General features: G+C 40.1%; 1 protein-coding gene across 1 annotated transcript; it reads right to left on the bottom strand.

The window, feature by feature from the left end:
- Positions 1-1,659: 1,659 nt before the first annotated feature.
- On the bottom strand, positions 1,660-10,271 carry LOC103479081 (Krueppel-like factor 9). The gene is made up of 2 exons (XM_008433308.3): positions 9,397-10,271; positions 1,660-6,149 (listed from the first exon to the last, which is right to left on the bottom strand). Exons 1-2 carry the CDS (start codon positions 9,914-9,916, stop codon positions 5,920-5,922), a joined length of 750 nt encoding a protein of 249 aa, XP_008431530.2. The 5' UTR covers positions 9,917-10,271; the 3' UTR covers positions 1,660-5,919.
- Positions 10,272-13,894: the final 3,623 nt, after the last annotated feature.

Raw genomic sequence — 13,894 nt, forward strand, 5'->3', positions numbered from 1 at the left:
GCTCATGATGCCCAGCGCCCCTTGTGGAGGGCAGCGGAATTGCAGCCTGTTTTTGTCAGAGGCTGATGTCACTTCGCATGTCCCTGTGGTTTTTTCTCCTCCTCCTTTCTAACTAAGCTCTCTCCATATCCACGTCGAGTCTCCATAGTTATGAAGTATTCATGATTATTTTCTGTTGTTGAATGGTGACAAGAAGCTACAACGAAGGACCCTCACCAAGTCTAACATTCTGTACGGTGCTGAACTTTTTCTAATATACGTGTGATATCGCTATGTTTTTCTTTCTGGAAGCATTTTTGGTGGAACCTCTGCTGCCGCTGTTCGCGCACCAACCAGTGAGCCCAGCTTCCTCTGCAACACAGACATGTTAACCATCATTATGTGGACATTAGAGGTCCTGCGCCGAGAGCTGTATGGAGGGCCAAAAGGGTCAAAAATAAATATATCTATCTCATGAAATAAATAAATTAAATGACTCATTTAAAAAAAAAATCTAATATGCATTTTAAACGTTGAAATTAAATAATTAAATATTATTTTTTTTAGAAAATAAATGTATTTAAAAAACAGAATTATTTGAATCTCAATGTATTTTTTAAATTAAATAGAGGAAAATAAGCTTGTAATTGCAGGAACATAATCCCATGGTGGGAGTGTCATGTTGTAGGGGTAATTTGATTCAGGAAAGATAGGTGCGCTTCTCAGAATTGGAATGAACAGACTGTAATGTAACATGACATCCAAACTGCGGTGCCTTACACATGAAAGACCAGATCTCGAGCAGAAGAAGGAAAACAATGCTTGTTTTTAAGGAACACAATGAGGAGAGATTTGTCTTTTTTTTTCCAATGGGGATAATTCATCTCTCAGGGAAGACAAGGATACATCGACTCTGACTTCTTTTGGTTCTTTTTGTCTCTCTTCTCAGCTCAACGTCGCCTCCTAAGAGGCTGTAGTGAAAACTGTACCTCTTAGTGAAACAGCTCTTCTGACAGAGAGAAAATAGAATGGAAAAGGGGGCAACTAGGAGTTTGTCAAAGCTTTGTAAATGTTACAAATAACACTGATGCATCTCTCTCAATGTTTTTTGCATAATTACTGCAAAACTTTGGTAATTTTCAGCATTTGTTTTAGCAAATTTTCAGCGAGCTGGAGAGTTTTTTTGGTCGAATTTTAAGATGTAGGCTTCTGAGATTGAAGAACTAGTCTTTAGAAAATTATTTAAGAAATCATTTTTTCTTAATTTCATTCAACATAAAAAGGTTTTCTGTGTTTATTATACAGCGCATTAATGATCTTTATCAGCCTAAGCAAAAGGAAACACAAACAAGTTCTGAACGTCAGACTTTTTATTTTAAAAAAACAAGAAATAGTAAAACAAACATTGAAACATTGTACTATTAGTACAGTCCCATATGACAAAATGAGTTATGAAAACAAACCACATAAATGATGCGTCTTTGATATGTAATAAATTAATCAGCAAAAGTAATAAAATGCTTATGGTGCTGCACAGGAAAATTTTGAAACTCCAATGCTTACAATTTTAAGACACCTGAGAATATAAATATAAAAAACAGCCGTTTGCAGCTATTATTTAATTCCATAGTTCTTCCAAATGAACTTAACTAAAGCTTTAATAGGAGAGCTTTTATTTAAAAAAAAATGTATTGTAGAAAAATGAGCCATCATAAAACATAAAAATACAGCACATCCACTCCCTGTACAGTGTGCATAACTGAATTAGTGTGGTTGAGATATTGTTGCCCCTCAAAGCAGAAAAGAAAATAACAATAATATAAAAAAAGAGATTCATCCAAACTGGATAATGTCTTCTAGAAAACCGAGTCTTTGTGTTCTAATCAATTCCACTTTTAGGTCAATCCATTAACCAGCAGTTGGGTTAAACCCTTTATTAGAAAAAATAAAACCCAAAAAACCCCTGCTATTGCCAAAGCCTAAAGGAAGTTGAATGATTTATCCGTTTGAAAGGACTTCAGCAAACCTCGGAAAACTCGAGGCTAAATGACAAGCTGGGAATTCTGGAAAGAAAGGATTGGAGGGAATCTGCACCGACGCTGCAAAACAAAGTAAAAGTGTGAGGTATGTTCTTGTGATTTTATAGCTATAAGTCAGCTGACTCGTCCACCTGCCAGGACAGACAGAAGGACATCTGAAAACAGAAGTAGATTGTGTTTGTTCCTTTTGTTTAAAACAGTCCGTGTGTTCGAAGGTTACTGCCAGCAGCAAACCTCCTTCAAAAAAAAAAAGTGTATAAAAATATCAGTGTTGCTTTGTTTTTTTTTTTACTTCAACGGGCTCCCACTGACGAGGAACCGACATTGAACTGCTGCCGTTTGTGAAAAATAGAGAGGAAGACATCTTGAATTGGAAAAGATTACGTGGGAGGATCGAGGAACAACAATCATCTACGAAAGAAATTCCACAAGAACAAATGGCCTGGATAACTTAAGACTAAAAAGAAAAACAACAAAAATAATAAAAGCAACGACTACCCGGTTCGTTTATCTTGCTTTTTAAAGCAAATGGGGAAAAGGCAGTTTTATTCTCTTTTTATACAAACCATTTGTTATAAACATTAGCAAAGTTTCCACAGTGCTTGCTTGTAGAGACTCAGTCACAGTGCAAGCCATTCCACTCATCAGCCATGCGCATCTTTCAGGGGGGGAAAAAGTGCCATCTTGCATGTTTCTGATGGACTATCCACCTTTATGATGATGCAGCTGTAAACACGGTGAATAAGTAGTCATGACGATGCTTAAGGCTTTCAAACGTCTCCCGATAGAAGTGGTCGCTGAGACAAAAGGAATGTGGGATCAACAGTGTAGGGATCACTGACACAAGAGACAGACTGGCTTCACCTGAAGCAAAAACTCCTGAACAGACGTGGCCCGGTTACTGGTACCAAAGTCCGGTTTTCAGAATGACTAACATTTTCAGTCGCGAACATTTTTCGGTTAAAAGCCCCTTACATGTGACGCAACAGGAAGTGGCGCAATGAACCTGTTGCTCCAAACTGCTCACGCTGCCCGCTTCGACAGCAATAAAAAACCCAACCAAAAGGTAGCGCCATTCACACAAAAAAGCCAACTCTCGAGCAGAAGAAGAAGAAGAACAACAACAGCAACAACAACGCAGCGAAGAGAGATTTATCATTTTCCCCGTGGGGATAATTCATCTAGCAGGGACGAGGATACATCGATTCTCGAGTCTAGCTCGTTCGCTTCTTTTTTTTTTGTCTCTTCCTAGCTCTACGTCGCCCTCTTCAGGCTTTAGTGAAAACTGTGTGCCTCGGAGTAAAACACCTGTTCGGGTGGAGTATGAAAAAAGGGGCACGTGCTCACCTGCTAATGGTATGTGAAGGCATTTTAAATGTTACAAATAACATTGACGTAACTGTATTTTTAAATAATTACTACAATACTTTGGTCAATTGTATTCTTTATTTAAACATGTTGGCCAGTGTTCTGACTATCTGCCACCAGAACACCTGCTCCGTCTAATTCCTGAATGATTTGCTTTCTAATGTTTTGGAGGGTTTTATGCAACAAGTTTTAAGCGTTTTATTTGGTGCATGTCTTCGTTTGACAAAAATGGTTCTGGGTTACTTTTGCTGCTTCGCCATTTTGTTCCCAGATAAAACAGCCATCCCTCTACTTATAGTTGCTATGGGTTTATGATAATTTGTGCTTTGGGTCGGAAAAAGTAATTTAATGTAACTCAAAATGGACCATATGCCAATTAATGTGCTTAGTGCGCAAAGTAAACTAGTAGCAACTTCATGCTGGTAAATAACATATATTGTACCCACAATACATGTTTTTACCTACAAGTTATAACGGATATCTATGGAGGGGGATTACGGCCTCTGGAAAATAATAATAATGAATGAAAATCTGACTTTTATCCCAGAATTCCAACTTTATTCCCAGACTTTATGAATCCTTTTTTTTTTTTTTTTTTTTGCCAGTAGCCATAATACTCTTCCACATATCAGTGAATGTCTGGATGTCTAACAATGTAGGAATAACCTGCACATTCTTTCTTCTCCACTGAAACTTTGACTGAAGAGTGATGAAAACTGTGACTGTGCATAATGACAAAGCAGCAAAGCAAGCAGCACCAGACTGAACTCATTTTAACATGTCGGGTCTGACAATATAGCAGTCAGAATTGTTGGCTGCTTTCGTTTACTAAAGTCAGGTCAGGTGACGGCAGCCATGTTTTGTTTCCATCTTATTACTGACACCAGCTCTTCTTCAGTGCCGATGATCCAAATACCTAGCACCCATGTTTGTATTTCCACAAAAAAAAACAAAAAAAAAACTGTTGCAATCAGATTATTCTTCCAGTGTAACCTGTACAACTTGTTTATCTGCATTGGAAGGAAAAGAAGATGAAGAAGGAGAGAGGGGAAAAAAATCCATCTGGCACACCTGATCCCACGCACTTCCACGCATTCTACCATCTGGTCCCACAAAGCCAAAGGATCGAACGCTTTTAATCTGGAGGCAGCACCGAGCTAAACACATCCATTCTCTTCTCCGCTGAGAAAAGTTTAAAAAAAGTCCAACTTTTACACACACACACACACACACTTACAATTTCAATCACTATCCTTTCAAAATATATGGGGAAAAAAAAAAGAAAACACACACACCAACTCTCACTGGCAACGCCAAACTATCTAGCATAATATTACCCCTAATATAAGGACTACATGTATCATTTCTGCTGCTAGTAGCATTACCATTTATTCTACATTAAAAGCTTAAAGCTTATATACAATTGCATCAATATTAGACATAACACTGCTGCGTATTATGTGAAGATAATGATTCTAGCCTTCAGAGTGGTGTGCAAACTGCTTGTCTACAGAGAGGTGTGTTCAGCTTCCCGACCAAACGATGCGATCGGCTGGAAATATCGACAAGATATTCCCCATATAGTCACTAAAAATGAATAAAGGTGAATGGTTCATTGCTAGGACTCAAAAAAAGCAAAGCAACAGCAAAAAAAAAAAAAGTTCTAGTCACCGCCCAGCTACCTAATATCACAAACTTAACGCTTAGCCCTAAGGATGAACCATGAGAAACCAGTGAAAATCTGAATGAGGGGAATGACTATCATCTTTTTTTCCTTTTTTTTTTTTTTTTTTTTTTTTTTTACAGAAATGAAAGAAAATGTGAAAAATCCCTGCAACTTGCAAAAAAGTGTTTGAATCTGAGACGTTAGGATTCGGAGTTCTGTATGGCTTAAGATGCACTCCACCGTTCTCGTTGAAGCTAAAGGGAAAGCATCAGGACTGAAACTGATTGTGCTGCCGTGAACCTGCGTTAAACAATGAGGTATTCTGTGAGTTGTGGGTTGTTGGTTTTTTTTTGGTTAGAAAAGGTGGAATCAGTATTAACGTTATGTTGGAGGCAAGCTTCAGGAATGTTTCTTGGTATGACTGAATTTTACAGGCATTTTGTACCTTTAAATTTCAGGGTGGTGGTGAGGAACCAACTATGTTCTGGAGAAAATCCATCCATCTGCCGTTCTGTGGTGAATCTCTAAAAGCACTTCCTCTTTTGTTCTTGCATAAGTTCAGTTTCACGCAGCGCTGCGTAATTTCTACCCACCTGCAGTAAAGCTCTAACACCTCAGAAGGCTCAGTCCAATCTGCCTGTTCTGTAAACTTCTATACACGCATGTGCAACCAGGTAACAAGAGCGCTAGGTCCGAAGAGTTCATTTTTTGGGGAAGTGAGGACCGAAATGGGGAGATTTCTTAGATGTTCACCTCTTCCTTGCGTGTGTGTGCATGTGTTTTTTGGAGTACGGCCCAGTGGATTTGATTGTAGCTGGTTGACTTTGAAACGGACATCACGTAAGCGCCCTCCTAGGTGTGGGTGAGTTAGCGTGAAGAGGCGAGCGTGGCCTTGCAGCGAGCCAGCAAGGAGGGCTGGAAGTCAGGGTGACGGCGGGCGTGCTTAATCAGGTGGTCGCTGCGCATGAAGCGCTTGTCGCACAGCGGGCACAGGAAGCGCTTCTCCCCCGTGTGGGTGCGGGTGTGGCGGGCAAGCTCATCGGAGCGGGCGAACTTCTTCTCGCACTTGGGCCAGGTACAGGGGAAGGGTCTCTCACCTGCAGCGGGGCAGAAAGAAGCGTTAGACATTGGTGGTTTAGCTCCAACGTTACAACCCAAATTAACATTCACTTAAATACATTCTTATTTAATCTTAAGTCATAAAACTATGCATGACACATGCACCAAGAAATCAGTTTGAAGCCTTTTCTTCATGTGTCCTGCCTCAGCATTCCAGGCATGCAGTATGCTGGTTGCCTCCATTGCCACGGCCAGTTTGGCCTACAACAAGGACATCTAGGGATGACTTCTTCGTTGGATGAGTTATTTTATTAACCCAGAATTGCCCCTGGCATCAAAGTAGACAGGTTGCATAATGATATATGAACCTGTTTTGTATGACGTTCAGTCTTCTGTGTTATGATAATGTGATCTTGTATGGCTGGGGTGTGATTGTGCTAATTTGTCATCTGGAATCGAGACTGAGCATTGTTTTAAACATGCCAAACCCATAGGGGGCAGAGTAGCTCAAAGCTAAAACTTATGTCAACCAATCAAATACGACTTCCTACTAGGAATTAAACATGGTGCCAGGATGTTCATTTGTGCAGATGGATGGAGAGGTTGAACTACTTTTAAATAGTAGGAGTATTAAAATATAAAGTTAGTAAAACTCAAGACGATGTTGATTAGGAATTATGTCAAAGCAAGTATGTAGACATACTGGCGCATTATTTGTCACAGACTGCAATGCGTGGAACTCTAAATCTCCTTTCTCGCCATGTGCACAAGCAATCACAAATAAAGGAAGAGTTGCATTAAATGAGATTCTAACACTGACTCACCAGTTGAAAAAAGTATTACCAAAGTTTAAGATGAAGAAAATCAGTGTTAGCTGAACTCAAGTGTTTTAAATATTTGTCTGAACATTTGAGCAACTATTAAGCTGGATTCTAAAATAAAACTTAAGAATTAAGAGTTGTGCATGTGTGAATGGATGACTAATAATGTGCACAATCCCAACATTAACGGGACATTATTTCAGTGTAAATGCCACTGATACTAAGCATTGAATACATCTTATTTTAAGTAATCTGGCGTAGAGCGTAATATATTAATCTTCTCAGGGCAACAATACAGCTTTCTGTTTGTCGTTTTTATCACTGTACAATAAAGTATTGTATGGAGGAAAACTAGTGGAAAATCTCCCTGCACTCTGAAAGCAAGCTCAGATTTAACAAGACGACCCCCATGTGGGGTTTCTCTCCTCACAGCCAGCCTCTCCTACTCACGCTGCCATCTTTAATCTCCTGCAGACATGAGTCAAAGCCACCGGGATCAGTCGTGACGCTCTCTGCTGCCATGTTCACAAAGCCTGACCGCGTTGTTGTTGGAGAACGTCCAAGTGTGAGCTCTGTCCGCGAAGTGTCCTGCCTGCATGTTCGGGTGACGTTTTATAGCTTAGCTTGGATTTTTGCATAGAGATTATTTAAATTGGAAAGTAATAGGTGCAACCAATGTGGCTCACTGTCCAGGGCGGCACAGACTAAGGGGCGGCGCTCAGGAAAAAAAGGGAAAGGCCTCAATGTTGCACAGAAACATGGCAGTACATCACTGATGGACAGGAAGTTAGCAATTCATAGCTTTGGTGGTAGTGCTAATATAAAGCACTAACACTTTATTTTAGAAATGTTAGTGTTGGTAAACAAAAAATCTGGTGAGATTCTTTGTTTATGACAACTTTATTCTATTTCTGAAAACATGAAAAAAGCTAATCTGTAAATATTTCATGAATTTTTTTCTGTAAAATATAAATATATCCATATCTATTAATATTGAATTTCATTTAAAAATGGACAATGTGCAGCTCAAACATAAATGTTTCCATTTGATCCGCTTTCCCAGATGATAGCATAAGCTAATTACATGTGTATGTTACATGTGTAGTGAAATCTAACTTTCAAAAAATGTGTTTTATGCAGCAACTTTGTCATTTCCACTCTGGGAAGATAGTATTTTCTTCTGTTTTTAACAATAAACAAGTCTGTAAAACACTATTTCTGTAAGCAATGAAATAAAAACCCACTGATTTGATACAAGACCACATGCTTACATAGTCTGACAAAATCTGGTTTTACCACAGAAATGGAGTTTCCATTTCAGTTTCAAAATAGTACTTGTAAAAGTAACTAATGTGTGGTTCTACAGCAACTAATGTGTTGGTTTTGATTGACTAAAAGGTCAAGTCAAAGGTCAAGTCAGTTAACCGTCATTTATTCTAACCAATGCAAAGGTTAGAGCATCCACTGTGGTTAACCCCCACCAGCCCTTTCTATTTTTTGTTCAATTAAGAACATTTTGTGGTTTTGTTGCATAGCGTTTCACATGTTTCAAGGTAAAATGGAGACACACAATTGACTTCACTTTCAGAAAGCTGTAACTCACTTAATGTTGAACCCACATACAAGATTTTGGCATTATTCCAACATTTTCTTTTATTTTTGAGCTTTAAAATTTGCAAACACACTTATTAAAATATCTGTTGTCATTAAATTATGCCATAAGTTGTATAATAAAGTTGTTGTTTTAGCAGGATGGGCTTGTCAGGAGGAGTGTGTTTGTCTTTGGTTGTGTGAGGTGATGGGAGGTGTAGGGGGGCGACCAGAAGCAAGAAGAGGTTCGTCCATGGTAATATTTCTACCACTTGAGCTCTATTTTAATGTCGAATTGCTAAACTTAATAGATTACAGGAAGAAATGACTTTCCATATCCAGACGGGACCTCCTGCGGCTGTTCTGACTAAACTTGTATGAATAATTCAGAATTATAGAGGAGTGATAGGGAGAAAAGAGAGAGACAGAAAGAGAGAGAGAGGATAGTAAAAGGAAGAGTCGCCCCCATCCTGCACTTGCTGCCAGAAACGTGTCTGCTTCTGAACTCCGTGTCCCCGACGTTAAGGTTTCGTCTTACGTTCATTTCATATGCAAATCCAGCGGGGAGGAAAACTTTCGTCACAGTTTTTAACGTCCAGCCCTGTTCTTTTGTTAGTTTACTTCTTTGTCACCGAGGGGAGTTCGTTTTTTTTTCTCTCTCTCCGTCTTTGTGGGGCCACGTTTGTCGAACAAACCCAACGAGGATTAAAAAAAAAACAGCCATGCTAATAAAAGTTAGGCACACGAAGCATTTCCTACGGTGTAATTAAGGTGGACGAGAACAAAAGCAGGGAGCCGGGGACACGGTGTAGCTGAATAAAGCTAGCTAACACGTCCTGTAAAGTGCTGATGTAATCAAGCGGCTGTCGTGTACCTGTGTGTGTCCGGATGTGAGCCTTCAGGTGCGATGATTTCCCGTAAACTCTGTCGCATCCGTCAAAAGTGCACTGATGTCGCTTGACGGGGGACCGCGGAGGCCCGACTCCCCCGGCCCCTCGGCGGGGCTGCTGCTGGAGATGCTGCTGCTGCTGCTGTCCGGGGACGGGTGTTGCGGAGGGGGTCATGGTCGGGGTGGTGGGGTCGGACAACGTGGTGTACCCGCTCTCCCCACCGCACGAGGAGTTGCTGCTCTCCGAGTAGGCCGACATCGGGCGGAACTTGCTGTGCAGGTCGGTGAGGATCCCGGCCACCGTCATCATGTTGGTTCCCTCCAGCCTCAGCGTCTCTTGAACTTCCCTGTCCTCGCTCGACCCGTCGGGCTCCCCGGGGTGAAGGCCCACCGGGACGGGCTGGCTGGCGGGGGCCACCGGAGTGGGTCTGTGCAGGACGGGACCGCTGGAGATCGAGACGAGACACTCCGCGGCGAAGTAATCAGAGGAAGCAGGCAGCGACATTTTTATCTTGTTTGGTTTCGGGGTTTTTTAGTGTGTGTGTGTGTGTGTGTGTCCGCGGGGGTAAAAAAAGAACGAAAAGTCTCGCTAGGAGGGGCAAACTGTGACGTTGGTCTGCTCCCGACCTCGTTCTCCTCAAACTCGACGTCCAACCTGCTTCCAGTCGAGAGTTGATGCGGTCATACGGTGTGTCAGCAGTTTAAGAGGAAGTTTAAAAAGCGCTATCAAGGCACGGTTAAAAATATTAATGTTATAAAATCATGCTAATGCCCCGGGCCCAACGCGTGTGCCCCTCTCCGTCTGACGGTTCATTGTGTCTGAGCCTCGGAGAAAGCCGGTCAACCCACGCCCACGCCCCCCCCCCTCCCCTCCCCTTCCCTCTCTAGTCCGGACTAACGGCGCGTTCACGGGAAGTCGGTTAAAACTTTTTCATCTTCAATTAAATGTTTAAATGCTTTTAATATATATATATACGTGTTTATTCTAACGTTTCCATAATTGTCGCGTTCAAATTATTTATATATATATATAAAAAATAAAAAAAAGAACGTGGGCACTGTTTGTCATGCGGTTGTTATATCATCACTTCATTAAAACTAACGCCATTAAAACATTTTATTCAACAAAGAAATATTATATTTGACAGAATGTAAAATGCACGTCCTACACTTTAATATACGAGGGGGGGAAAGAATAGTATTTTAGACCGTTCTCAGTTGTGAAAAAAAGATTGTTGTTTTTTTTTTTCATCGCACGAGAAGGAGGCGTAAACCAGTCCGCACAATACGGGCGTGGACCACGCTGCTGGCGGGTGGATCGTGGAAAGTAGGTGGCACTCTGGGAGCTTAAGATGGGGGAAGTAGGCTGGGATGAAGCCTGTTGGGTAATTTAGTTTCTCCCCCCCTCCCTCCACATCCAGTCTTAGAGGACGTGGTTGATTGGCCGGGAGTAGATAAATCCAAATCTCATCACTGCTTCTGACAAGATATTTTTTAATTAGGTTTTTGAAACACAATATATCCTTATTCCTCCCATCTTAGTTTATATCTACAGCATTGTAACAGGTTTGTCTTCAAGCCTCCACAAGATGTTGCTTTTTATTAGGTGGGCATAGATCCACCCCACATCCAAACAAACATTACAGCTATGATTTTAAAAAACAAAAGCAATTGTTCAAATGGAGGAAGAGGAAACTTCAAATAAACAATAATATGTTTCACATTATGAAATGTCCTTGGGAAGCACAGCAGAAAATGCACCAACTGTTAAACACGGTGGTGGGGGGCTGATGATTGGGCTTGTTTTGTCATCACAGAAAGCTGAGTGTGCAATTTCAGTGTTAAATGTCACCCTGGGCTGGAATGAGAGACTAATGGTGTGAAAACTTTGAGTAAAATATCACGGTTTTATGAAATATTCATGCAAAATGAATGATTATTACTTTTAACGCCATGGTTCGTGTTTGTTGCAGCCAGAAATGATTGAAAGCAGCTTGTTTTGTGTCCCTTAAAAACAATGGAAAAACTTAACCCTGATTCAGCTCAAAATTATTCGTACCCCTGGCAGAATTAGGTTCAAAGTGATCTTTTTATATTACCAATATGTTTCTTCTGGCTGGAAGTAATAATTCCAGCCAAGTAATTTTCAGCAAAATTGCCATTTTGAAATCCTAAAACTGATAGAGAATATATGTGGAGAAAGCTAAAGATTAGGGTGATGACAAGTAGCTCTTTCAACTTCAGCCTGATACAGCCAAGATAAATCACCCATAAAAAGGAGTGTGTTGCTGCATTAATGATTAGTCCAATGGTTATTAAGAAGCAATTAAATAATTTTTGACATGCTGGGTTTTTTTGTTGTTGACAAAATGTACATACAAATCTAAAATAAACATTATTTTTCAAAAATGTATATTGTGTTGTGTTTCAAGCAATCTCCGTCCTTGGTTGAATCAAAATCTTAAAAAATGAATTAATTTTTAAACAATTTTTGACATTCAATTTTCTTTTAATAAAATGTAAATAAGTCTTATTTTATTTTATTTTTTCCAAAATTGTAATTGGTTTTGTCTCATGTCAGAAACAGCCTTCAGTCAGTTAAGCCCATCAGGTTTATTTGCATTGCACATTTCAGTAACAAGGCAGTCCAAAGTGCTTTGCATCATAAAAACAAAAAAATAAAAAATCATAAGCACATACTGATGTGCTTATGATGTGCTAAATTGGAACCAGTTTGTTACTGTTGGTCAGTGAAAAGCAGTAGAAAGCAACTCTAAACAGGTTGATGTTTAGTCTTGATTTAAATGATGCAGTGTTTCAGCTGTTTTGCAGTTTTCTAGAAGTTTGTTCTTGAGTTGTGGTGCTTAGAAGCTAAATGTGTATAAGGCAGTGGTTAATCTTTTTTGATGTACCGAACCCAACAGCTTCATATGCGCATTCACTGAACCCTTCTGTAGTGATAAATATTTCCCCCCAAATTCAAGACATAGGGGTGACCCAACTAGAGTCTAGTTAGCATCATTTAGCTGATGAAGAAAGGTCAAATTTTGCAGCCTTAGCTTCATAGTTTATTAATAAAATAAGCAAACATATTGGGCCTTGAAACATTTATTAGTCTACTCGGTGATACATGAACCCGAGTCTAGACCCAACTAGACTCTAGTTGGTGACCCAACTAGAGTCTAGTTGAGTCTAGGTCAACTAGAGTCTAGTTGGGTCACCCCAAGATCACCAAGTCTTCTTAAAAGGTAGAGTCTCTGAGAACAGTTCTTCAAAATATAGTCAGTGTTTTCAGCAAAGTTGAGCTGACTGTCCAGAAACGACCCAAGGTATTTAAAATTTGACACAGTTTCAACAGGTTGGCCATCGAGAGAAACTGGAATCACTTTACGGTCTTGTTTAGATAATTTAATTAGCTCTATATTCTTAAGAGAATGAAAAATTAATAATAAGTAATAAAGACTTTGCGGTATTCTGATTTAGTAAGGTAATTATATTAATTGTGTTACCACCCCCACGCCACTAGAGACAGTAGCAACCCCGAAAAGATGCGACAAAGGAGCAGATTTAGAAGTACACCGAAAACTACAGAATTTCGTAAAAACTGTGAGCTTTGCTGAAGTAAATAAAGACACAAGTTCAAATCCATCCTTCAATCAGTGCTCCTCCGCAGCTCTGATTGGCTAAGCAATGTAACGTGATCCTCTGCAGCAAGTGACGGCAAAGCGGGGCGTCATCACGACTTTACACAAGTGTGTCTTTACCTCCGCGGCAGAGGCTCCGCCGAACCCTTGAGACCAACTCATCCCCAGGTTAAGAACCACTGATATAAGGTCAGATGAGAAATGTGCTTCTCACCTTATCAGTTGAAAATCTTTAAAAAATTAGCTGACTTGGAGTGTGCAGCAACCTGTGGGGGAGGGGCAGAGCTTAATTGCTTTATGCACCATACAGCAGGTCATTCACACACTTTGCCTTGTGTCTCAGAAGGAAGTCAGACCAAATAAACGATAATTTGGGAAAACTTGGAGGTTTTGAAATGATCACTTTTAAGAGCTGGTTGCCCGGTAACCTGCCCTGGTCCAGTCAACTATGAGACCATCTGTCCCACAGTGGACTATTGGTACAAATCAGGTCATGCAACATAATGACCCAACAATCTACAACAAAGTGCCTGAAGAAGAAAATGGCAGAGTTAGTGTCTTGTGAAATAAAATCTTTACGTAGCTTAATGCTAACAAACGATGCAGTTGGGTGTCTTTGTTAGTTTATTGCTAATGAACAATTCTATCTTAGCCTTTTATCGTTTTCTTGTTGCATAAAAACATAAAAGAATAATAAACCTTGTGTCTGTCAATTCTAAATGTACTATTTGCTAATTAAAGGATCAACAGCCTGCTGATCAAATATACTATCTAGTTGTTACAAAGTGTTCCTGTTAGATTATCCAACACTTCCCATGTAAGTACCGCTTCATTAGATG

Source organism: Poecilia reticulata, chromosome 17 (assembly GCF_904066995.2).
Source record: "Poecilia reticulata chromosome 17, P_reticulata-male-v2, whole genome shotgun sequence".
Taxonomy (NCBI): Eukaryota; Metazoa; Chordata; class Actinopteri; order Cyprinodontiformes; family Poeciliidae; genus Poecilia; species Poecilia reticulata.